Consider the following 25,429-nt stretch of genomic DNA (forward strand, 5'->3'; position numbering starts at 1 on the left):
AAAAAAAAGGTAGATATCTGAGGCTTAATTTTGAATAAAGAGAGATAAAGAACGAAGGAAAAGCCATTTTCGAATAATGCTTCAAGGGAAACCCCCAAACAATTTTATAAGGAGGAAGTCGCCAGCAATTACCTATTTTTATCATTATCAAATGGGCTTCCCTTCAATTATTCCTCGTGTGAACGCAGAGGGTTGATTACAATGGTGCTGGGGCCACAAAGGCGGGCAAGCGATAGGATCTAAGATCCTAGGGTCATTAGTACCCAACGCAAAACCAAAGCTCCAGTGCAATGGAGGCACAGCTCGAAGAACAACCAAATCACCAGTATTTTAACCAACAGAAGCCGCCTTCCCGCTTATGGTGTAGAATGCATATAGATTTTGCGCTGGGGGGCTATTTTGATAGGATGTTGTTATACCAGTGTGAAGTGAAAGTAGACATTTTGAGTTTGTGTGTTGACGTGTTGACGTGTTGACGTGTTGATGTCGGTGTGGTGAAATGTGCACTAATCGGGCGGTGAAGGGACTGGTGATCAACGCACATGCAGGTTCGTCACCCTCCGCTTGTTCGAGAAAGCCACACTGGGTGCGCAGGGCAAGTTCGCAAGACGGAAAATGCGGGCGATGAACTTATCCGTGCTAGGATTTTACGATCATATTGGAGGACTCTGTCGTTCAGTGTGCGAAGGCGGTGAGGTTTCTCATGAATGAAAGGTTCGTTAGTCACATCTTAATTGAGGCCAATTGAAACCCATCTCTACTATTTACTGCAAGTACAGTATTCGAAGCGAAATTTTTTTATTGTGCATTCGCTTTACATATGTCATTCTCAGCTCTCATACATATCTTCTGGGGGTCGTTTTTTGATTTATGGGCTACTAGTAAAGAGCCAAGGGCAGACGCGGATATATATTATTGATGTTTTGCTGAGACTACAGTACGCATGTATGACATAACGAAGTGAATCAGCCTCGTCAATAGTCGCAGAGATTGCCTTCATGAGTATACTCTTGTCAAGTAAAATAATACTTGAAGATCCGACTACGCGCTCTGCCGGCTATGAAGCTATGATGCGCGATAAATGACGCAGCGCCGGTTCCTGCACGAGCCTTTGTAGACGACCTATATGATCTGCCTATCACGCAATTGGCCATGCCAGTCTAGCTCATAGTCGGACTGTGACACGTGAGACCAAGAGTATTGATTTGCGTTCTAGTCCCCACGCCGCTGCCAGGATGCGGGTCCCTAGCCGATTAATCTCTACGAACCACGTCTGTATGCCATGTTGGTTTTATTTTGATGTACAAAGGCTTTATCCTACCAAAAAGGCACAAGCGCATGTTCCGATTCCATTCCAGAGCGCCCTCGAGCCGGGGGGCGGGGACCCCCAGAGACCCCCTTTATGGGGGTCGGCGAGGCAATTTCCAATGGGGTGCCCCCCAAGGCGACGGGCAAGATGCGCTGACCCATGGACTAGTTTGTCACATCGACCGTTCATATTTCCTTTACATTCCCGCACAAAAGTGGGTTAAATTTCAAATGCAGCACCAGCAGACCTTTCTGCCAAGTCAACCATGGGTACCGTATTGTGCCCCCAAGGCGACGGGCAAGATGCGCTGACCCATGGACTAGTTTGTCCCACCGCCCGTTCACATTCGCTTGACACTGGTCAGAAAAGTGGACTCAATTATAATTTCAGCACCAGACCTTTCTGTTTTGTCAACAATGGGAGGCCGTATTCTGGGGAAGAGGGCTGGCATAAGGGATCAAAGTATCCCGTAGTGGTTGACACGAAGGAGAGCCTTGAGGTTAGTCAAAGCCACCACCATCAACGACAGCTCGTCGTACTGAGTGAGGAAGGCGATAGTACTTCCCGTGTAGCATACAAGAGAGAGGAAAGCGTCCAAGCGTTACACGCACTAGGATCACATAACACGGTGGGCCACGGGATATCAACGCAGAGCGGGAGGTGGATCACGGGCCGGGAACATATGCACCACGCAAATTCGTGAGGGGAATAAGACCCGGATTCCAATGATAGAAGGATGAGGAGAACTGATGGAGGGGCTGTTTGAGAGATGTCACAATCGACGGGCTGGCAGGGAAGTCTTGCCCGTCGCCTTGGGGGGCACCCCCGGCAATTGGGAATTACCTCGCCGACCCCCATAAAGGGGGTCTCTGGGGGACCCCGCCCCCCGGCTCGAGGGCGCGTTAAAGCTGAACCAGAATATTCGCTGTAACGCCTTTCACAAAGAACGGGGTCTGTCCTCACAGCTTGAGAATTTCATGGCCGCTCCATAGAGCAAACTGTGAGCTTTCCGAACGGGATGAGCAGTCATTTGATCTACCCGTCGAACTTGAGGGTCAGATATTCCGATATCCATGCGTCGACGGAGCTTGACTGAACCCGCATTTAGGCTCCACGCTCGTATGCCTTGGATTCTCAGCGGGCGCATTCGGGTACGAGCTTCACGGATGATTTGTAGGGCCCATCAAGGTTGAGGTGATCACCGTGTGCCTCGCTAGATGTGCAGGTGTTTGTCCAGCATAATCTCCTTAAGGTCGTAGTACCGCCTCGTCTCGGTCACGGAGTTCAGTCGGGGTATGGAGACAGTATCTACTGCAGTAGATATCCATGCCATCAGGCGGAACAAATCCCCGCGCCACAAGGCTTTCGGCTATCCCCTGCAGGTCCTGAAATTCTGAGAGACAGACTGCTATACACTCCTTCGGGCCTAGATCAGACAGGCATAACAACTGACCTGATGGATCAATCGACTCCAAGGTCGAGGTGGCGACTCGTTTGTGCCAGCAATAGTCTTGTAGAAGACACAGACTATGTGCTGGTATTACTGTAGTGCAGGGAAATTAAACGCTCAATAAATTTGCTCGCTTCTCATTCGAGTCATGCGAATCCAAGGGTTGCCTGTAATGAGATCAGAGTCAGCCAGTGTTGATTCAGTTAGACGAGGCATTGTACTGTACGTTGTTGATGAAGACTTCCCCGGTCATCGATGGTATGCTTCAGACAGTTGGTCAATCAGGATCGTCATGATACCAGCCTACCAGCGAGACCACCATGTCTCTTTTGCAACGGTGTCATCAATATGCCGCGTTGTATCCAATCAGCTTGTTCGGGAAAGCCAGACTTGGTGCGCAGGGCAACTTCGCGACCTATCCGTGTTATGATTGTACAGTCGTATTGGAGGACTCCTTGTAGAGACACACCGTCGTTCAGAGTGCGAAGGCTGTGAGGTGGAGACGATGGAGCGCATCGGCCCGCAGCTTTATCAGACTTGGCGGGGATTGCTTTTCTCGCGATAAGGGCTTCCGCAGTTGGTGATGGGCTGCTACAATGGCATTATAGTGTCAGTGTTTCGTATCTGTGGCATAAACTTGGCACAAAATTGACACAAGGCATCGGACTCGACACCGCAAGAGGTGCGATATTCCACTCACCTGACCGTAGACGACGAACGTCTGGAATTGATTCATCATGACCTTGGCCCGCGACCTTGGTTGGCGGTATCTCATGCAGGACACACTGCGTGGTTTGTATTTAGAGAGCCAGAATTGTGCGTAAGTAATGACCCTTCGCGGAGCACTGACGGAGTTCTACTTCGGAGTCAAATTGGAGTGTATCACGGTTTCCTGTCCATCATCAGCTTTTGATCAGCGGGACACTGCATGACTCACATAGTCTGCATAAAGACACGGGAAAGGGCTCCGTGGCTGGTGTTATCTGGGCGAATGCACGTAGTATTATTTCGTATCATCTATGGGGTCAGCTGAATTTGGACAGTACCGTGCTGGGAGTGACCCGTCTAACCGCTCTTTTACATCGATGTATTCACCGGACAGTGGTCGGCTGCCATGGGTACAGTAGCAAAGTGAAGTTGGTGGGAATCACATTCTCATTCGCACTTCCTTGGAGGACCACAATGTAACTATAGATGTCAGTATAGTGAATTTCTAGTAAGGTCAGAGAAAGAAACTTATCTGGTGCCTCAAAGCGAAAGGCCGCTCGACTCTGGAAGCCAAGGAAAAGTATTGCAGAACAAATTGCTGGGGGGAGGAGGACGTATTTATAGGCTCCTCAGCTCCAGTCGCGTGTGCTCTGCTGAGAAGCAAACGTTGAAGGACACGATGCCTATCCTAAGTGAGGCAGATTCTACTACCACAACTATCTGCAGCGACATCGTCAGGGCTATTTGAGATGCCCACCGAGCAAAAATGTCGGTCATGCTGAGAATAAGTGAAGCTGAGTCGGTTAAGAAACGTTGGCTCACTGTTGAACATTCGGTCTTCTATATTGAGGCAATGAAATGGATTCATTTTTTAATTTTACCAATAGCGCCGACATTTTCATCACTACGCATCATAGATTGTGTTTTTCCGCGCCTCGCTTGAATGTTGGTTGTCTGAGTCGTGTGTAGTGTTCCGTCCGTCAAGACTCTGTCTGGATTGCGGAAGCGTTAGGCGACGGTCGCGCGAGCGGGTGCTCGAATTGTCGTTGACCGGTGTGGAGATACGTTGTTCGTTGACTTTTCTTATTTATCTAAATTTTATTTTGTCTGCCGTGGGATTTCTTGAGTCGTTCAACGAATGTAAAAAAAAGTGTTGTGTTTCAATGTATATCCTTTGGCGCGTTCACCCCAGCAAGAACCAAAAAATGAGGTAATTTATCGTACACAAACACCACAAAATTCACATCAGCACCATCATGCCGGACTTCCAACAGAGCGCTAAAAGTCCTCGGATTCTAGGCAAAGTTCGACTGCCTTGAATGACTTTTGTGTTGATAGTGAGACTGGATACTTTATCTCATCCCCTTTTTCTGTCTAATGCCACAATGGGGCCCAGAATCCTGGAGAAGCTTGATCTGATTCTTGGTGAGCCGTGTATCTTGTAACTGTCAGCTTGAGGCTGAAAATCAGAACACAAAGCCTTTCTAGGAGCTTTGTACCCCTAGGAAATGCTTTCTAGCTTCTAGGGCTATTCTAGGCACCAGGAAGACGAGATCTGCTCCTGGGATCTTTACACTATGCTCCTGACGGAACAAAAAATGGCTCTGGGAATAAAACATCCAGATCCAGGAGCTGCAGAGCCCCTGGGAGCATACTTCAGCATCATAGAGTGACCATAGTACCTTTCAAATCCCCGCAGAGCCCTCAAGAAACACCTTCACCAATCCTGCGCACAAATCTGCTCCATCGAGTCACTCTGAAAAGACTAAGCTATAGCGCAAGGAGCGCCACTTACGCCTCTAGGAATCAACAAGCCATCAACAGGAGCGTAACCGGTTTATTGAAAATGATGATGTGCATGTTGGCATCAGAACACTGTCATGGATACCTATTGATTCTATCAGGACAGACATAGAAAGGCCGCATGAATTAAGGAAACGTTCTTTCTTTGACTGCACCCGTGAAAAAGATCACGCTCAAGTGAACTGATATCAGATCGACGAGGTCTAGTGCATTTACTTATTTACTCTGGTTGCAATATTGTAGTTGTCCTTTCAATCAATAAGTGCAGAACGGGGGAGGAAAGCCAAAAAGTAAAACCCTTGTATCTGTAGATAGTTACAGCTTGACATTGAACACGGCGATGCGGAAATACGGACTCTAGTCATTATCATCATACTGTGGGAAAACTTTGCTCATACTTGTTCATATGATTAAAAAGGCAACTTGATAGAAGGTTTACGACACTGGGACCACAAAGCAGGGCATAACGAACCTCGTATGTGCAGCTGGGCTGGACAGACTCCCACCGCTAACACCCAATCTGTCTATATACTATAGCAAAGACTGATTACATTCGATGCATTTTCTTCATCTCAAAGTCTGACATGGGTAATGTACATGACTCGAGTGGCAAATACCGCAAATGATAAGTCAACCAACAACAAATGCGGCACTCCATCTTTAGGGCATCAGATGCGAGAAATTACACATATGTTACTCTGCATCTTCGCTAGCCTTGAGAGCTTCACATATTCTGGGAGCTATCAACAAAACTTAGATAACAGTAGCTAAACAAATGCATCGCCTCAACAGGCCTAAATTCGGACAAGCACCCGTGCCTTCATTTCCAATGTCCCCTGATTTCTACTCCACAGGCGCAGGTGCGGTGTAAGGACCTCGACCGAAGTGTTCAGGATGTTGAGCAACTGTCGCAAATAGAAAGGCAAGCCTGGTAGGCGTAAATTGTGTTTGATCATATGTTATCCAGCGAGAAAACTAGATGTCGAGATATGGTCAGTAAAATATACTGAAGTACAGTGTGCAGAGTTCCAGGTACTGTACAGTATAGACATGCCTGTTTGATTCAATATGTGCTGTTGCAGATGCCCAGTACTTTGCAATGATATAGGCGTCTGCAGTAGAAGTACTTGCGTTGTGAGCAAAGTCCGTTGCAAACTCCCCGTTCCCTTCTCCATAGTCCAAGATCGCTGCAATATTGCAGCACATGATTAACGTGCTTTCTCGTGCCTCCGGGAGACTAGGCGATCGGCTGTGATGATTTTTTAAAAGGAAGAAATGGAACCGAATGACAAACTGGTCATATGGCATACGCTTGAAAATAACACCATGGGCAGCCGCAAAAGAACTAATCAATGTGTGTTCCTCAGCCGGTGCGATTAGAATATCGTTGAACAGCTGAATCATGCTTTCCCGCGCTTTTGGAAATCGGTCCACACTGAGTAATGCTTCCGAGAAGTAAAAGAACATCTGCAAAGTATCCGGACGAGAGATAACGGCAAGATAGTGCTGAATTTGGCCAGTTCTAAATTACTGATCGATATCCTGATTGTACCAATCTCTGGAAATGTCTACCCAGTGATGGCGGACTGTCTCATCGGAATTCTCCACTGCAGCACGATAGCGTGCTAGGTCCCCCAAGCATTCTGTCCAGATTTCTTCAAATGTGGAGACCTGCTCTAGAAGAAGCGTCACCATCGAATACGAGAAATATATGAAGCCTAGCATATGGTCCTGCACACTGGGGCTGGGGAGCCTTGTGCGAAACAGCTCCAGATAGGAGTAGATTCCGTAGCGCCACATGCGTCCAGGCATCTCGTATCTTTGAGCCAGGCTTCTCAAGATTGGGCTGGCTGCCGGATGCTGCGAAACAATGAAAAAGTCAAAATGCTTGTGGAGGAGTGTTTGGTGCAACGAGGTGCACAAGCTCCATTGTTCATCCGATAGTCCCGCGGTTTGGTCTATTTGTGAGACGATATCCACCACATTAATGCATTCTCTTTCTGCAATAACTAACTCATCGTATATTTCTCTCACTTCATTGAGCAGCTGGTTTTCGGGGATGGGATTGGCCAACTGTTTGTCCATTTGTATGTTTGAAGTGTGTCCTTTCATATTGACGGCTTCCGTCTCAAACCCTGGGACTTGATCAATGTGGCTGAGATTGATGGACCTGAAAGAAAAGGAGGTAGATGCTCGTTTAAGTAGATGGCGAAAAGCCCCATGGATGTGACCTAGAAAGCCCGGGTGTATCAGGCTCTGCCGTGCCCTAGTTCTAGACTCTTCCAGGTGTTCTAATCATAGTTTCTGCAACATCGGGGAACTTCTTAGAGAGTGGGTGCCATAAGCGTATTTACGTGGCCGATACCAAAATATCTTGTCATACAGTACACCCGGGTGGAGCTCTTGCTGTGTGCGGGTCGAAACTGATCCACTTAATCAAAGAGCATGCTAATGGTTTGTATTATTTTTTGTCTTGATTTCCTTTTTTTACTTTTATATTTTCTGTTTTTCTTTTCTTTTGATTTTTTGCTGAAATTCAGAGGTACCTCTTCCAATGAAATGATAAACCCACGTTGTCTCAGGCATGGTGAAAGATGTCGTTATCATTTAATTGGATTTGACAATCCCTTTATCATTCTGTTCAGCGCTGATTTTATATTAATTGAAGAAAATTGAAATAGATTTGGGTCAGGTGTGAGCTCCTAGTAGCACAGCCGGGTCATATTGGACATTGAATCAGTCCACTGTGACGTGGCTTGATACACAAGAGAATTGAGGGCCTTTGCTAAACGTGTAGCTGTGGCAAGGCTGACCCAATGATAGCGATGTGTGTTTTTGACTATGGTTTCAAATATCACTTCTGGAATAGTCATTCGCATTCTTTGCTACTTTCATCATGCTTCTCCTATAAATGATGTCAAGAAGGGAGGTAATAAACTTGACTGAGTTTAATTTTTACTATCAAAAAAAAATCGTGAAGTACTTTCCACTTTTAGCGAGAGACTTGCACTCTAGTACAGGATAAAACACTCAAATACTGATCAGTTCTAAATGCTCGTTGAAGCTAATTTCACTTCCATGAAAATGCCCGCATCCAGAGTTCCAACAGGCCGAGCAACCCTGATTTGAAGACCCAGACTCTTCTGACTATTGCTATAGCCAGGAATACCAAATGCCACGTTCTATCGCCGACCAAAGATCTAGCATATGTCGACGACATTATTTCGTTGTGTAATCTGAAAGCTATTGTTATTCTCGACAGCATCATTGGTCTTGGATGAAGATCTGTCGCTTTACGGGGGCATCCAATAGAGGAAGAGACTTCTCCTGATAACTCAATGGTAGCCACATGTAAGATGAAAATTGCTCTGCTGAAAAAGATGTATAATCGCTTTTCTTGGCCTCCTTTGCTCATCGTAATACTGTAAAGCCCGTGCGGTAGTGACCTGAACCTCTATCCTTTGGTTCACGGATAGCTGATGCTGAGAATATGGCTCCCATGAGAATTTGTTTCATATGTTATCTAAGCAACCTGTTCTACTAGGTCTGTCTCTACTTATTATGAGCATGAGCCTGGCTGATTCATGCTGTTTATGCCAGCCAGCCATCGGTGAACCGTCTCGGGTGCTTGCTCTTCAAAGATGGAAGGGTGCTTTGCCATATAATCCTGCAAAATGTACAAAGATTGCAGAGCCTGTTCCTTTTCAAGATGCACTGCCAATTCATCACAGGCTACTTCCACATAATCTTGGCTCTGGCGTATCCCGAGCGACATGCTCGGCCATTGAGAGTGATTATCTGACCGAACAAGGGAGCCGTGTACGTCGGGATGATCGGTTGACCGGATATGGGCAGGCGTTTCGGATGCGTAATTGGGAAAAATTGACGATTGGTTTGTCCCTGAGATGAAAGCGTCGTTTGTAGGCGGCATTACACCAGGAGCGAAAGTGGACTGTTGGCTGCTCGAGCCCGGGTCGGAATTCGTACATCGGTTGAAGACCGTGGAACTGAATTTGTTATCCGTAAATTAGACTGGAAACAGTAAGAAGATCCAGAAATGGGCAAAGCAAACCTCTGTGACTCTGGTTTAGTTGAAGTAACCTTGTTGGTGTCTGCCTTTCGCCGAGTGGACTTGGACTTGCGATTCCTTTTCTGTTGGCTCTTTCTGGGCATTCTACCTCTCCGACCCTTTCGAAGCTCAAACAGAAGCGGAGTATCATCACTGCTTTTAACCTGAATGCCACTTGTATCGGGTCGAGGTTGGATCGCGCGATATCTGGGAGGCGGCGGCGGGAGGGACACCGTGGGCGCGGATGGTGCAGCCAAAAATGGTACCGTTGGTTGTTCGTAGCCGCAATCGTCGTTTCTATAATAAGTCGTAGGGAGCCTCACATCTACTACCGGACAGTACGCTGAAACGTTATGATATGCGAGATATGAGCTTGGGTAATTCATCTGATCAAACAAGAACTGATCTCGGGTGTCCATGTTGATCCGGGGTGGAGACCCAATTATATGAGCAAGAAACCTCCCCTGGACATTTCCCAGTAAAAAGTGGTATATCAAGCAATCAGTAATGATGGAATGCAAGGTCTAGATTGTCAGGATTGTTGGACAGGCATCTAAAAGCGAGGATTCGGGGAAGGATTGGCGCTTCTGTCTCGCTCTCAGGGCACTGTACTAGTGTAGAGCTCTAACCACGTATGTGAATTGGTTTTCATCGCCTCAACTTCATTGGAGGATAGCGCAGAGGAACCGAACTTTGATCTTGCTCAAAGAGTTGGTCCGAGCAAGCCGCAACTGGCGCCAATGTCGGGCTCTTGACCATAGTGATTTGTATGACCTGGTCTTAACGCCGAGGCTTGCTCGTAGGGTCCTGCGGCAGACTAAAGGGTCTATAACTGGTCCCATGTCATGGACATAGCAATCATACCAAGCCGTACATAGACAATACTAGGGGTAATATGGCACGTCGGCCCCTGGTCGATCCACTGCCCCTCTTTCTGGTCTCTCTTCCCCTGCTATCCAACACTACCCGTGCAATCTCCCTTTCATGGTATTACACGAAAGAAATTTGCTTCCAGAATGACTCTCAAATGGCTCAAAGACAGTTCCCAGGGTGCATCAGCTCAAGATGAGACCGACTCAGGTGTAAGCCCTGCAGCGGTGCACGAGCCTATCCAGTCAGACATGAAAAAGATGGAGAGGAATGCTTTGGTATGTACTATGCTCATGATAGCCTCCTTTCTCCTCGAAGTGTCCTGTGACTGATGAAATTCCAAGACTCGATCAAACTTGACTTCCATGAGGGATGGTCTGGACCCGGTAAACCTAGCCTCGAAGCTTGTCTGGGATTTCTTACACCCTCAGAAACTTGTACTGATTGAAATTATCTTACAAAGGACCGAAAGTCCCCCGGAGATGATGAACTTCAGTCCAATGATCCTCTTTCTATTTCGAACAAACAGAGACACCTAGGTACTTATGATACGCATTGTCAGTACAAAACTTGAGTATTGACTTGCCTTAGCCATCATGCCCTGCGGTGGGGAGCCTAACGGTATTGGCCATGAGACTCGACGAACCTATGTCTTCAATGACTGCACAATTGATAACACAAGCATGATCAGCACTGGACGGGATAGCTCGAGGCATGAAACTGTGATTCTACGTGATGCTGCAAGTGGCCGGGCTATATTTGCCAACGGAGACATGAGTAGAGAAACCTTCTTGAGAGAGTTTTGTGGGAAGAAGTAGATTGGATGGAAAGCTAGAGTTTATGTAGTTATCTTGTCTGCAAAGAATATGGAGAAGTGAGAAGTGGACTTGATGGTACTGTACCAGAGCAGGGTGTGTGTCTTCCGTTGAACTTCGAGCCAAGGCTGGCCATGAGAAGTGTTCTCTATGGCCTCGGGCTGCATTCACCTAGCGATGAGAGCCCTTGAGCCATAGGAAGATTCACCCTGCACCACTAGTTGTGCTTCCTTCCGGAGTTGCGGTATGTCTCAATCGACGCCACGAGTACCCTTCATATATGACTGCGCATAACGAGGTAGAGTCTTCAACAGAGGCAGCTTTCGGCTAGCGATCCTGAGGATTAGCCTTTTGACCCCAAGAGATCAACAAGATTATTGTATGGTATGCGGCAGCTTCATCATGTTGAAGCAACAAAGCGCGAGAGCTGTGCGGTCGGGGAGCTTTTGCCCAGCGTTCAAGCAGCCCTTGGAGCCCACGCCAGGTCTTTCGTCCTGATAAGAGTATAGGAAACTGTAACTCCAATAATAAAATTACGAAAATGCTTGCCGAAAGCAGCTTTATCAGGTATTTTGGTCGAAAATCGAGAAATCATGCACGACGATCGGTTGACGAAGAGACGGATGGGAGAGGTCAAGAGTTCGGTGGGCCTGAGGACTGTCGGTGCTATAAATAGTATGAATTAGCACAAGTTACCAATCTGCCAGAGAGATACTACATGTTGAAGCATCTCAAAGGCCAGACTTCGGGGTTCAATATGAAAGCTTCTGCTGGGGGGACTTTGAAAACTCAGTGAACTTGAACTCGTCGGAAAGGATGGGACGGAAAAGAAAGTTTGTCACACGGATATGGCGTGTGTTTTATTTTCAAGAGCTGGCAGGTGAAAGACACAAGCTAGGCCAGGGTATTGAGGTGCGTGAGGCAGTGGTGAAGAGAAGACAATCCAAGGGTGCCTTACCTAAAACAGACAGGTAGTGCTGAGCTTCTTCTGCTTCTCGCAAACTCTCTACCTCGCATTCCAAGATCAAACAACATTACACCCTCAACCAAACTCAGACCTCTTTCATCGCAAGTGCCGTTATGTAACAGCACGCCAGATTTGACACGTTCTCACCGACCACTGTCTACAAACACATCCTACTACTGAAGACCTCCTGATGGTCATCTCGGTGACGTTGCTGGACAGTCAGAGATGGAAGCAAGAGCCACAGGAGGGATACATTTGCTTGGAAAAGTCAAGAGCAGCTCCTCTTCATAGAGGATGTCTCCAATTTTCAAGTGGCGTACTCTGCTCTCCGTCCACATCTCCCTCGGGGAACCCCTTTCCATTTGCACTCTCACATTCATTCAGTTCATATGGAGTCACTAGGATATTCCTAAGGGAGTCGAGGTATTTTTTGCGGACGAAGAGTTGACTTCCTGGCCAGCTGCTCTCTCAAAGGCACGAACCAATCCCTCCAACAAGTGCTATATCAGATATCATGGGGACCAAGGAAAAAGCTATGCAACTAGGTCTGTTCAATCTCATAGTGCTGCGTTACAGTGAAAGGTTGTTGCTAACGGGTATGAGATTTGCGCAGGTCGTGCCGTGAACTAGTCGGTCTATTACAGCGTACCATACGAACGAGAACGCACGAACACTGAACTTGTGAACAATTCAGTTCCTTTACTCGCATGGGAAAGGGGTTTGAGGAATGCGAAGTCTACCCGAGGCTTCAACGATGCCCCTGCATCTGTCAGTGTTAAAGGCTGTCTTGGTGGAACCAGCGACCACCAAAAGCACAATGATGAGCCTATGGTATATTTGCTGGATGATATTGATCTAATGTTTAGAGAGATAGGCAAGGATATCAATGGAGAAAACCGCCGGAGGTTTGAGCCCAAGGCTTGGGGCCCAGTTGAAGGAAATAAGAGCAGTGACATCCCCAACGAGGGAGAAAATCATTCAACTTCTTGTGTACTCATATATAACAATACAGATTCCTTATACATGAAAAGAAGGTTGGGCAACGCATGAAAAACCTATCCATATTCAGGATAATTGAAAGCAGCAGAGCATTCGCGAGCTCAGGAAGAACAGACTTGGTTGAACTCATTATTGAATGTATCTGAGCTGAGCGTTTCAATCCATTTACCAATATCTAAACACAATATCCAATTCCAGAATAGGCGGTACTGCTCCCCGTGAGTCTGTATATATTTCAACAACTCAACCGCTTGGATTCTGATAAGAATCGCCTCGCCAGGGGCCCAGAGCAGTAATGCATTCCGTGAGAATGCGATCGAGACTTTCTTAAGAAGCGAGAAACGGTATCCCGCTATTTGACGATATGATAATCGATGTTGTATCAATTCTAGTGATCTCTATCATCCACTTATTCATTTTCGGCAGATGCCCTCCGCCCTGCGATATCTGCTGCCCTCTGGACGCTTCTTGGGCCCAACCGTCTTTATGGGGCTGCGATTGTTTCGAGTCCGCTGAACCATGGTTCTTGTGCTTCTGTTTCTCAAAGATGGATGGAAGTGACGCAAGTGTTGGTTCGTGCGGCAGCTTAGGTCTTTTTTCTTGAGGATTTAGAATGGGCTGAGGTGGCGGATACACACCGTCACAAAAATGCTTTAGCTTGCGGTATATTATTGTACACCCCAAAGATCTGTGCAGCGGGCTTACTTGTAAGCAATATGTTGAAGCTGGCAGGAATATGAGGTAACATTGTATTCTGCCCTATGAAGAAATGAAAGTGCTGAGATGCGAAGGGGGGATCAGAAATCATGGGCATGACGCCGGCTTTGCGCCCAACTATGAGCAGAGCGCTAGGGCATCCGTGCTCTGTAGAACCCCTATAAACCGGAACTGGTGGTTAGCGGATGAAATGATGGCCAATTGCTTCGAATGACCAATTGCCTCAAAAAGGTGTCCCGAACTGCCCCGGTCCTACCTCCAACCTTTTCTTCGCCAGTAATTTACTGTGGGCCCGCAGCAGACAAACCATGATTATTGGCGATCTATAGCGTGATTGGGTGATTTACTTGTGCCTACATTGCGATTTAATGGCCTAGGCGCTGAAAGAACTTCGCATATGCCAGTCCCTATCGATACTATTCGTTGATCCAAGACAATTGGCTAGCTCTGGCAACCCAAAAAATTATTTGTTTCGGTCTCCTGAAACTTGACTTGGTCTTCATTGGCTGCTTGTCCTTGATAGCTAGAAGCCAATTGGACTTCAGCCTGGAGCTGCGTAGTCCATGGCCAAATCGACCGACGCCAGTGGGTGACACTCTTGGTGCAGCTCCACAGCCGTTTTACAGAAAATTCTATCCCAACAGGATTGCGGTGTGTCTTTTTTCGTATCACATTACGGAATGGGAGTCACCGGCGTTTTCATGTCCTCATGTTCTATCCTGTTTCGTCCACTCGTGGGCGTCCACTCAGGGATTCGACACTGTCTGCTGAGCTTCACAGAATCAGTCTTCTTCCTAAGAAGTTAACGCCAAATTTCTACAATCAATGCAGGCTCTTGCCGCAATTTGGGAACGATGGATCGACTGTCAAAAGTCATATGCGTCGTTCCAAGTATAATGGACTTTGCGCCCGACAGGGGAAATGCTACTACAGCTTGGAATGCTATGTAGATGAGCCGGATCACTGCACGGTTCAAGTTTGGCAAATTCAATATTGCTGATCTTTCGGCCAGTATCTATAGAGCCTAGAGTTGATTTCCACTTCATCCCGTAAAATTCATATGCAATGAGCTATGACCTACGTGTGACGTCGCAAAAGGGGCAAAGAATTCTGTCATTATTTTTACCTTATTTGGTATGGTTCAGATCTTGTACCCTCCTCGGTGTGCTTACAAGAAACAGGTATGATCAATTAATTTGAAGTTTGATCCAATACCACAATCCGCCCAATCGCGACGAGTACTTCTTATAATACAATCCAGATTCATATACCATCGATCAGTATCGTAGATATGGTCTCTGAACGGTCCGCAAGGGGCGTCTGCGAGCGCGGATATGTTGTTTGTTTTTGGTATGAGGAGATGGTTCCTTTTCCGACAATGTCCCATTCCGAGGTAGTAAAGATGGGATATCTAGCTTGAACAACTACTCTAATGAGTTCTCATTGCATGATATCCAATGATGACTTCGAACTTATATCAGGGAGAGAAGAGCATAGGCGTACAAAATTGGTGTAATTATCCACTTCCGATTCTTGAGTGGTTCATGATATCGTGTGTGGAATAGGCGAAAACCTCTCCACTGCATCCGCGCCTCCATCCATGACCATCACATCTGGATACTGCATATACTGAACGACTGTCTTCTTGGTAGCATCCACAATGACTTCGACCTCCAATTGATCAAGAACGAGGGATCTCTTTTCGTCATTGAAACCGTACTGGATGGACCGCACCTGGACCACTTGAGGACGTGCAGCTGCACCCACCTTGGCGCTGTAAAGCATGATCCTCAGGAGGTCACTGAAATGTATGCATTCAAAATAGGAGCCCAGAATATGTGCCCAAGTTGCCTTTGGCCCGGTGCTGCCTGTCTCGTCGGGAGAAGATTCCATTGCACTGACGAGGGCAGTTGTACGCTACACAGAGTATTAGCACATATGTGGCGAATCGGATGAAATAGTTCTTCGACCTTTGAGCGACCCAGACACTGCAAGAATTGTAGAATGCTCATGACAGGTGGAGATTCAGACAGGGAACAGTAAAGACTCAACTCGACATATGCACAAATCAACGAGCATCAACTGGAAGCTTGCGTCAAATAAGATTTATAGAAAATGAAAACAAGGTTGTCGTCTTTCGTACTCAGGGGGGGGGGTACACAGTGTATTCGTTCTGACATCGCATTGGAGTGTGCAGGTTTAATCATGCAGTATGATCGAACCTATCCTCTTTCTGGATGCGTGCGTGATAACCCCTGCCGACCCAACTTTTCTGATTCTAGGTACTCACAGCCCATTTCCATCAGACAAAATGCCCCCAGTCACTGCGGAAAAGCTGCTATCAGACTTGTCAACGCAGCTGGATTCTTTTCTCCGCTTTCTCGGAACCGACTTGACCCCAGTCATCCTGGGAGGGGCATCGGGCCACGAGGGTCTGCGGGCTGCGGAACTCATAGCAACAGGGAATAACACCCACTTGTGGTTACAGCGGCTACAGGAAATTCATTATTGGACCAACCTAGCTTTGTGGGAGCAAGATTGGCTCCGACGGACCGGACGCAATCAGCCTACGCCATGCTCCGGGTCCCATCGACAAGGGACCATGGCCATTTTCATTCGAGAAGAGAAAGTGCCTAATAGTGACAAAACAAAGAAAGCACTTCAACATGGTCGCAAGCTGATACGGTTTGAATCTGAATTTGGACCCGGAATCACGTTGCTATTGATACCAGTCCTGCATGCGTTCCGCTGTTTGACCTGGAATGAAGAATCCAGGACGGTGGGGATGCTGCGAAACGGAAATTACAGATCCGTTATAGATCAGGCACAAAACCTGAACTGCCTGAGAATCAGTTACCAATACAGTACATTCATGGAGTGTATCCCGGTAAATTGATACGAACAATACCATATATTGTAGCTAACATACGTTGAATAGACATGCTGTGTTAATCACACGCTGATCCAAGCTTGCAATGATGTGCACTAGATCTTCATGAAAGCGGGCGCCTCACATGCTGCTGGATCTTTTCCCCACGGATTTTTAGAGAATCCTTGCCATACGAAAAACCCTCCAGCCGGCACCGAAATCTCCATCTTGATCGCGCCTCGAACAAAAAGTACGTCAGTCGATTTCAAATCAAACGTTTGCGGTGTTCCTCGTTCCTGTGCAAATTCGGTGCTTGACACGTTGTGGGAGAGCGGATAGAGCTTTAGAGTTGTCACACCACGCTCCAGATTGCCCGAGACGCTTCGAAACATGGATACTCCCTTTTGGCACGGGTGGGCGGCATGGATATTCCAGTTGCTTGGAAGGTTGGACGATTGGACGATGACCGGGCCTTGGTGGAGAGGGAAGGGATGCCTGCCGATCGCTTCTTCGACCTTTCTAGTGAACTGCAACTATATTGAGCGTGGAACAACTTGTACTAAACTGAAGAACATACATCACCATCTTGGATTCCGAATTTCAGAAAGCTGTTGCATGCTTTTCTATCCCCTCTTCCATACGTAGTGGGCCCTGACACTACATTTGGTCGCGACCGGAGAGATGTTACCACCTCGGTGACCGTTTCATGGGGCGGCGCGAGTGCTTCCAAGTTTGTATATCCCATCATCTCCATGACCGAAGGTCGAATGCTGTTGTCGAATGACATGCTTTGATTGAATGTCATATCTGCGGTGAAAGAGAGACTAACCAAATGAGGGCTAGTTTCGATGTTCTAGATGACTGGGCTTGTTTTTGTCCTCGAAGAATGGAACGGAGAAAATAGACTACCGTGCTTAATCCGGGAGGCAAATGGTGTTTTATACTGCCCAACTGATCTTTCAGACATAGTGGCGGCTGTGATTAAGCTCTTTGGGAGGACGTAGCTGTAATACATGCATACAACGATCAATTTCCTTCCGTCGAATGATCGAATCGTTATCCATCGGAAGAATCACCTATCCGATCATAGGCAGAGCTTCGGGGCGGCCCAAACGGTGCGAGTAATTCAATTCTTCTTTACGGAAGCTACAGTTCTGAAACCTCATTTGTGGAGTTCTGTGTGGAATTTCAGCTGAAAGGATATTAATTGCAAGCATGTGTAATGATGGCGTATATGATACAAAAAAGAAATTCCAGCTCCACAAACTGATGGCCCAAGCCACGAAACGAAGGATGTGCCTTCCAATACAGAGAAAACCGCGAAAGGCACATATTACCTACAAAGCTGTCCACACTAACCCTAGAGCAAACTCACATAACAACACCTGAGCAATAGCCTTGGGGTCCGGGGGGCATTAATGGATGCTGAAGGTTAGAAGCTCCTCGCGCAGAGAAGATGCTGCGGCCTGATAATGTAGAAAATATCTGCAACGTACGCTGCACTAAAGAACGGCAGTTCTCGGCATCTTCTTGTCCTTCAAGTTCTTCGGCACCTCTGGCGAGAGAATATGCAGACTGCTCGGCATAGTAGCTTCCGAGCCCTCGAATATACCAACCATAAGTACTGGGCTCCATGTTTTCTGCCAGGTGATTGAAAGTTCGCAACGAGGCCTTTGCGAACGCAATACACTTGAAGGCAGATAACTTTGTATCGACTGCAATATCCCCTTCTAGGTATTTCTCAAGATCAGGCAAAAAGAGAAGATGAACCACATAGTTGAGATAGCACTGCAGTATCCCGAAGATTGGGTGGGTAGAAGTCAACTGCCAAACAGCCCCATTCGACTCGATGGAGAGCTTGCTGCAGCAATCCTCCATGCGTGATATCTCAGTTTCAAGTGTAGAGACGCTCCAATCCGACCTCCAACCAAGTTCTGTTGTCGAACATATCGTTTCTGATATCTTCAAAAGCTGAAAGTACAAGTTCGTGAACGTCATCTGCATGGGAGATAACACTTCCACGGCAGTCAATTCAGAAGTCTCTATGGCGGTATCAAGTAGTAACTGCAATTCTTGTGTGAGATCCGGGTTGCGGTAGTAGTCATGCATTTGGGCGTTGATGATAAAGAGAGTTTTCAATCCAAGCAAAATAGCCCGAAACTCTTTGCAGACTGAGGGATTTGAAACACACTGAGCAGTATCGAAGTGACTTTTGGTGGAAATTGCCATCCGATAAGCCATTCGCAGTTGACTGAGAACATTCTCTCCACGGTGTGTGCGACCGTAGATGATGAGTAACATTGCCTTCAAAGTACTCAGCGGTGAATGAGATGGTGAGCCGTTGACTGATAGACATTTCCAGGCGGTTTCTTCATACCAAGTCGACGCAGCGTCTGGGAAACCGCCTTTTGTGGGATCTTCTTCTGCACGGCACGCGAGGGCCAGGATTGCGAAAAGCAATGCTAACCAGGAGCTATTCATTGAATAACGGTCCCGCAAGAAAAGCGTATACTCAGCTCCAAAGGCGGTGGCGTCAATGACGCCAAATAGCTAGGTTGTTGTTAGTGGACATGTCATGGCATTATTGATGGATTGACCCTACCGTGGAAATAGAGGCAAAATATGTTTTTATCAAGTGGTCAATCATCTCACGACCTGGGAGGACATCGAATAGCTGCTCATATGAAGGGCGGTCTTTCGGTGAAGATGAGTCAGCAGCATTTTCGAAGCTGCTCAAATCCAGGCTTGAGGATTCACTCAGCTCCGAGATTGCAGTCAGGCTACTAGCCTGAGGACTGATTGTAGCATCTTCCAGTGACTCGTCGTGGCCTGCGGGACTTCTGTCAAGTGCAGCAAATGTGGAGATGAAGGATATCGACTCAATATCGCATTCTTCACGGACAGATCTTTCAGGCCGTTGGATCTGATCCGTACCTAGAACGTCCTGTCGAGGTGAATTGGTGGTGATATTGCAATGATTTGGAGTTGCCATGTGGTCGGCGCGTGTTTCTGTCTTTGGAAACTCACACGTGCTTCCAAGCCCGCTTGCGGTACATGTTCCACACGGAGATCCCTTGCCAGTACAACGAGCTTTTTTTCTGCGGCACCGCAAGCAGGCCGATCTGCGCCTTGAGAACCGCTGCATCTTCTGAAGTTGAAGTACATCTCGCTTTCCACCAATCTCAGTGAGGCCAAACTCACAGGTCTCTCTACCATCTTCAACGTAATTTTGACAAGGACGCCCCCCAATGCAGCGTTTTTTTCTGACCTGACAGTATCGACACGCTCTATGAGTACGAGCTTTCATTCTGGTCTGCGATTGCTAGGTCAACTCTTTAGAGCAGGAACATGAAGAAAGAAACTGAAGTCTATGACAGTTGTGTGGGCACAGCAAATATATGTTTCACGGAAGGGGACGGCACTGAGGCTTATCTTAGTGGCAGGGCTCATCTTGACTTCAGTCATAGCCTCTCCGCTGTTTCAATTCGGAATATTCATTAATCAATCTTCCAGAAAAGACAAATTCTGGCCATGGGTATGTCCACGGTTTCTGTCGAAATGGGCAACATGTTCTGTTAGTATCAGGTTTTTCTGGCAGAAACAGGTAATTTCTTGGTAGCTAAGCCTCCTGCAAAGTGAAAATATGCCAAGAGCTGTTCTGATGGAGTCACGTCTCGATCACTCTCTCAAATTCTTTTCATCAATTTGAAGCAGGAAATAAAACAATACTATTGTGTTACATTGATGGACAACCTCCAGCCCGCATCTCGTACCCGGTCGAAGAAAGAAGATAATTAAATGCATAGAATCACTCGAGAGGCTCAAAGGAATCCCTGGATAGCCGTTCCCAAATCGCATTTGCCAGTCCCTTGGTCATGACTACGACAATCAACAAAAGCCGTGAGCAACCAATAGTGAAGCTGAGAATCAGGCGCCGACATCTTTTCCAATTTCCAAGCCAAGCTGCTTTGCAAAGTTGGCACAGTAGCTCAGCCTTGACCTGTAGCGTATACTCGCTGTCCGGATGCTCAGCTTGCCAAGTCATTACTCGACCAGGTGTCGTCATCTTCAGCACAGAAAATGGAACCGAAGTGGACGTGTTACCAGATAACACAGGACATAGGTACAGTAGTCCTCTTTGAGTTCTGCTACCGACCCGCAAGCCATCAGTTCCGGAGAGTGGCTTCCATTCGGGATCTCTCCAATGCCGCAATGTATGACACACGATACACCAAAAGTATCCTCCACGATCGAGAAGAAATGCGCACCCAAACATGGAGCTTTTCATCTCGTCGAGGGAGAGCCGGAGCTTGCTGCCTGCTGCTCCTATCATGACCCCTGTTTCGTCTTGTTCTCGAATGTGGAAATGATCCCAGGGCTGGTCAAGTGTTAGTAACCTTATCCGGGACAGAAAGTGATGCTCACTTCTAACTTCAAGACCATCAGGTAGGTAATTGTTGCGGAGAGAGTCACCTCCATTTTGAGCCTCAAAAAATTCAAGTCAGACGCTAGTAAATATTTTGGAATGTTGTCTTCTCCAGAGAAGGGAAGGTGGTCATATCCTTGGAGTCATAGTACGGTATATAAAACCACAATTGGCAGCTTTCTCATCATGCCGCACCACGCGCCGCTAGATATCCATTCGTGGATCTGAGACAATATCGAATCGCCTTTGCCTGCAATGAAAGATCTAGGCCGGTATCACATGGATTGTGATAAGGATATCTCTAGTGCAACATCATACAACCTTACAGCATATTTGGCGAGCATAGCTGTTGCTTTATTTTCACTGAGTATTGCTGTTTAGGGACCGGAATTTAGAGAGTTTAAAGATGAAGCAATCGACTATGGAAAACGGCTTATCGGAAAACGAGTAAAGTCCCGCGGATCCTGATCACCGACGCGGAGTCTATGTTCCCACAACGTGAATTATTTAAATTTCGTTTTGAATTTGGATTTAATTTAGTTCATTGTTTCTAACAGGATCAGTCTATTCTCTCTGCATGAAATTGTGACTTCCGTGTTAGGCCAATAATTCTAACCAAAAATATGATCTTCAGACCTTCGAACCTTTTGCTAGTTTCACGTCACTAAGATTGAATTTCAAGTTCTCGAATGCAAATATCAAAGAAATTTATGTGTAGCCCAATGAGATCTCCACCATTAGACGTAAGCCGACCTCAAGTTTCATTGTCGCCCGTAAAATTAAGGACCAGCCGATTTTAGATCGGTGGTTTCTAATTTTGCCGCATTTTTGACTGCAAGCTCCGGGTCTTTATTGCACTGCAAGAAATACTCCTGCAGCGCAGCAGGTGACAAGGCCAAAAGAGAAACGGCGTCGGAGAATTGACTGGCCAGCAGATCAAGCTTTGTATTTGGGGACGTTGCATTGGCATCACGATTACCGAAAAAGAAAGAGAAGTAGTCGTGTATTGTCGATGCATCGGGATTTCGGAACTCAAATTGCTTGTCTAAACGTCCAGGTCGAGTCAGAGCCGAGTCAAGGCTTGCCTCGGCATTCGTGGTGGCAACGAGTATGTGGCCGCTGTGGGCTCCAATGCCATCCAACGCATTAAGAACAGTTGCCAACGTGATTCCTTTCGGACGAGATGTATCCTTTTCTTCATTCACAGTATTGCCACGCTGATCGATCCCGGCTGTGTCTATATCTTCCAGTACCACCATACAGCGTGCAGGAAGAGCCGGTAGTGTGCGGAACAACTCTTGTAGACCAAAATCATCAACGGTTGCGAGGTTGATTATATACATTGGAAGCTCAAAGTGCGTGGCAATCACCTTGCAGCAGCTGCTTTTACCAGTCCCCGGTGGGCCATGAAACAGATAGCCTCGTCGATGTGGGATGCCAAGTTTCCGATAAAACTCAATAACGTCTTTGCTGAGGAATCTTTCGACATCGGCAATCATCTCTCGCTTCATCTCTCCATCCTGCGCTAGGCTGTCTAGGCTGCGAGGAATCTCGTCGCACATCTTCTGCCAGCCCACATCCCGCTTATTTTGATGTGCACAGAACACGGCCAATTGACCAAGGCGGCCGTCAACATTGTATTTTTGGATATCCACCAGAAGATCATCCAGAATTTTCTGGTTCCAGGCCATGTAATAAAATGTGATATCCTCGGCATTTCTCGAGAAGGAGTCCAGAGCCTTCCGGTGCGGGTCGCGGTAGAAAGCAAACCAGCAGTTTTGATACCGAAAGAAGTGAAAACGCTCTTGTCCAGGAGTGATGCGAATCTTTTCTATCTTTCCCCGGTAGGCTGGGCTCTCGGTTTCCACAAAGTCTAGAGAGTCATCATTAGAATCCCAAAGAAATCCGAATGCCTCCGTAATCCCAACAACAACGGAGCTTGAGCAGCTGTGAAATCTGACACTAGATGTCCATCTCATAACTTGAGGGTATAGATTATTCCGGTGTTTGATTTCCGCGGAGGCGACAAATAGTGAAATGATGGGTTCCAGAGCCCTCGAAAGTGACGGCAGCAAGAACGTCAAAATGATCGGAAGGGCAACCAACGGCAGAACAGAAGACAACAGGTGAACACCCAGAGCGGTCGAGATGAGCCGTATAAGCCATGAAAGCCCTGGGACAAAGGTATCAAGGAGAGTATGAAGTGCCTCATCAGGTTGTTCGGACATTTTAGGTGGGAAAGCAAGAATCTCTGAAGGGGTTGGTATTCCGAGTGGAGATGAACACCGACAATCTGTTGACGATCTGTTGTGTATCTTTTCGTTGTGTACAATGGCATAGAATCAGTATTCTGGGCAGCTATTATTTATATCATATCCCGAATGGAGGCGGAAACGTCATCTTTACTTTGGCGGTGGAGGTGGGACACCCGGTTTCTTGACCCCTGTTGTATCGTATGCACCGCGTCTGCAAATCTTAGCCTGGTTTCAGATCAGTGGTCAATGAGATGGACATACCCTGTATTGAATTGATCTTGGTCAGAACGAATCATGGTTAGTATTGGCACTTCCAGTGGCTCCCAGTAAAGATAGAGCAGCGTAAAGTTGAATGTGCTCGAGGAAGGTTTATATGGTAATCAAGCCTCAATATTTGGCTGTATGGCCCTGCTTGCTTGCTGTGGCTTGCTGTGGGCTTGAGTTGTAAATTTAACTCCTTGCGACTAAAGACAAATTACTAGCCATTGTGTACATTTACGGTGTACAAACTATTATAGTCTAAAAATAGTTCTGGTGCTAGTCGCTTTCCCCTTGTTTGGATTGGTCCATATTTAACTGGTTTGGGGCCTACAGACAAGTTTACCAATGTGCATGATTCTCGGTGAACAGTCTGTCAATGTACAAGTTGAGAGCCAAGACCCGCTGCATGATTAAATTCTAATATGAAGAAGGTGCGGCGCATTGTGCGAAGAGTAGTATAGTTGAGGTAGGAAAATCAATTCGAACGGAATCAATACAGAAACGAAAAAGCCCAAGATAGATGTTCCAGTGTCGTATTCTATATTCGTAGGTTGGGGCAGGCTCAAGAAGGACACGCATTGTCTTTGGCACGGTAAAAATGTCGCATGGATCTCTTAGTCTCTCTATATCCCAATAATAGTCAACATCATAATCGCTACCCGGACCATTCTCTTCTAAGCCGTCGCTTTATACAGGTCGCTATAAGTGAGTTATCTGTCCAAGGGGGACATATTTAAGACTGAGTGTGGCCTCAAGCAATCAATCTCAGAAGAGTCGCCCGAAAGGTAATATTCCACTATCAATCCACTGACAAAGCGTACGTCATATCAAATTGAGAATTCCTCAGCCGTAAAAAAGCATCGAGGATCATCTCCTTCTTGCTTTCAAGCATAACAAGTCCTTTTTGATGCTGAGGATTCGTTTCGTCGTAGAGCGGTGAACCACGGATTTGTGCTTCCGTAACCCAGCAGTAATCAAGATGTTCATCTTCCCTTAACCGTATGGGTCCTTCATTCCTACCGACGGGCTGCTGCTGTCTGTTGCACCATGTTCGTTGGAGCTTGAGTGGCTCATGAACTTCCAGAGGACATGTGTATCTTGCCATCTGAACTCCCTTGTGTATCCACGAATCCCTGTAGACATGACGAGAAATTCGCGAGCCATGCAAGTTGACTTCTTCTTCCGTCTCACGTATAGCGGTGCTCAAAATAGATTTATCGAAGTTCTCTCGAGACCCTCCAGGTGGCTCCCAGGAGAAGGGCCATGAGTTCTTCTTGTAATTGCCGTTTTCATCTTTGCCGAGCAGTGCCCGTTGACAGAGAAGCACGTATGAGGTGTGTGGTTCGTGGGGGTCACAAAAGAAAATTAGAGTACTGGCAGAAAAACGCTCAATCTCGGGTTGCTTTGCTTGAAGATCTGCAAAAAGGATATCGATATCTTCCACAGGGATGATGGAAAAGGCCATAGTGCTTTTCTGAGATAGTGATGAAATAAGCTTGGGAGAGGAGAAATAATTATTGTATGTTCGCCACAGATTTCGGCGGCAAGCACCTGGTTCTTAAGCTTCTTAGTCCAACTGGTCATCACATTCAGTGGTCTGCGGATACAAAATGCAAGGAGCTTTTCTCAACCCGCCGGTGTGTCACCTTTGTGGTTGTGGACTACGCGTATACTAAGTATAGATTTTTTGTGCGAAAGACAAACCAGTAGCGCACAAATTCATTGCCGGGCCAAAACTTTAGCAGCCGGTACCCAGACCCGTTAATATATGATACATACAGAATTGTTTGCTCGTTGTGATGGGATGGACAATTTTCCGTAGGCACTCACCCAGAATGTTCATTTTCTGCCTCATGTATCCACTATTCACTGGGCCCGTTTTATCATGGATTAGCAACCAAAGGCGGGTAA

The 25,429-nt window shown here is 46.8% G+C and overlaps 9 protein-coding genes across 9 annotated transcripts; 2 read left to right on the forward strand and 7 right to left on the reverse strand.

Moving 5' to 3' along the window:
* Positions 1–6,263: 6,263 nt before the first annotated feature.
* N7511_001725 (DNA/RNA-binding domain E.t1.c1-type) lies at positions 6,264–7,355 on the reverse strand (the record flags this gene model as incomplete). The annotated part of the gene is made up of 2 exons (XM_057124150.1): positions 6,264–6,776; positions 6,843–7,355. 2 exons carry the CDS (start codon positions 7,353–7,355, stop codon positions 6,264–6,266), a joined length of 1,026 nt encoding a protein of 341 aa, XP_056989883.1.
* A 3,000-nt stretch (positions 7,356–10,355) lies between these two features.
* N7511_001726 (uncharacterized protein) lies at positions 10,356–10,569 on the forward strand (the record flags this gene model as incomplete). Its single annotated transcript, XM_057124151.1, has 2 exons — positions 10,356–10,487; positions 10,510–10,569. The coding sequence occupies 2 exons, from the start codon at positions 10,356–10,358 to the stop codon at positions 10,567–10,569; spliced, it is 192 nt and encodes a 63-aa protein (XP_056989884.1).
* A 236-nt stretch (positions 10,570–10,805) lies between these two features.
* N7511_001727 (uncharacterized protein) lies at positions 10,806–11,027 on the forward strand (the record flags this gene model as incomplete). Its single annotated transcript, XM_057124152.1, has 1 exon — positions 10,806–11,027. The coding sequence occupies one exon, from the start codon at positions 10,806–10,808 to the stop codon at positions 11,025–11,027; it is 222 nt and encodes a 73-aa protein (XP_056989885.1).
* Positions 11,028–15,249: 4,222 nt separating this feature from the next.
* N7511_001728 (uncharacterized protein) lies at positions 15,250–15,600 on the reverse strand (the record flags this gene model as incomplete). The annotated part of the gene is made up of 1 exon (XM_057124153.1): positions 15,250–15,600. One exon carries the CDS (start codon positions 15,598–15,600, stop codon positions 15,250–15,252), a length of 351 nt encoding a protein of 116 aa, XP_056989886.1.
* A 1,092-nt stretch (positions 15,601–16,692) lies between these two features.
* N7511_001729 (uncharacterized protein) lies at positions 16,693–17,363 on the reverse strand (the record flags this gene model as incomplete). The annotated part of the gene is made up of 2 exons (XM_057124154.1): positions 16,693–17,109; positions 17,154–17,363. The coding sequence occupies 2 exons, from the start codon at positions 17,361–17,363 to the stop codon at positions 16,693–16,695; spliced, it is 627 nt and encodes a 208-aa protein (XP_056989887.1).
* A 584-nt stretch (positions 17,364–17,947) lies between these two features.
* On the reverse strand, positions 17,948–19,568 carry N7511_001730 (fungal specific transcription factor domain-containing protein; the record flags this gene model as incomplete). Its single annotated transcript, XM_057124155.1, has 2 exons — positions 17,948–19,126; positions 19,179–19,568. 2 exons carry the CDS (start codon positions 19,566–19,568, stop codon positions 17,948–17,950), a joined length of 1,569 nt encoding a protein of 522 aa, XP_056989888.1.
* An 816-nt stretch (positions 19,569–20,384) lies between these two features.
* N7511_001731 (uncharacterized protein) lies at positions 20,385–21,055 on the reverse strand (the record flags this gene model as incomplete). The annotated part of the gene is made up of 2 exons (XM_057124156.1): positions 20,385–20,954; positions 21,002–21,055. The coding sequence occupies 2 exons, from the start codon at positions 21,053–21,055 to the stop codon at positions 20,385–20,387; spliced, it is 624 nt and encodes a 207-aa protein (XP_056989889.1).
* Positions 21,056–21,781: 726 nt separating this feature from the next.
* Positions 21,782–23,230, reverse strand: N7511_001732 (uncharacterized protein; the record flags this gene model as incomplete). The annotated part of the gene is made up of 1 exon (XM_057124157.1): positions 21,782–23,230. The coding sequence occupies one exon, from the start codon at positions 23,228–23,230 to the stop codon at positions 21,782–21,784; it is 1,449 nt and encodes a 482-aa protein (XP_056989890.1).
* Positions 23,231–24,317: 1,087 nt separating this feature from the next.
* N7511_001733 (NUDIX hydrolase) lies at positions 24,318–24,983 on the reverse strand (the record flags this gene model as incomplete). Its single annotated transcript, XM_057124158.1, has 1 exon — positions 24,318–24,983. One exon carries the CDS (start codon positions 24,981–24,983, stop codon positions 24,318–24,320), a length of 666 nt encoding a protein of 221 aa, XP_056989891.1.
* Positions 24,984–25,429: the final 446 nt, after the last annotated feature.

This window comes from Penicillium nucicola (genome assembly GCF_028828085.1).
Source record: "Penicillium nucicola strain IBT 29836 chromosome Unknown utg000001l, whole genome shotgun sequence".
Lineage (NCBI taxonomy): Eukaryota > Fungi > Ascomycota > Eurotiomycetes > Eurotiales > Aspergillaceae > Penicillium > Penicillium nucicola.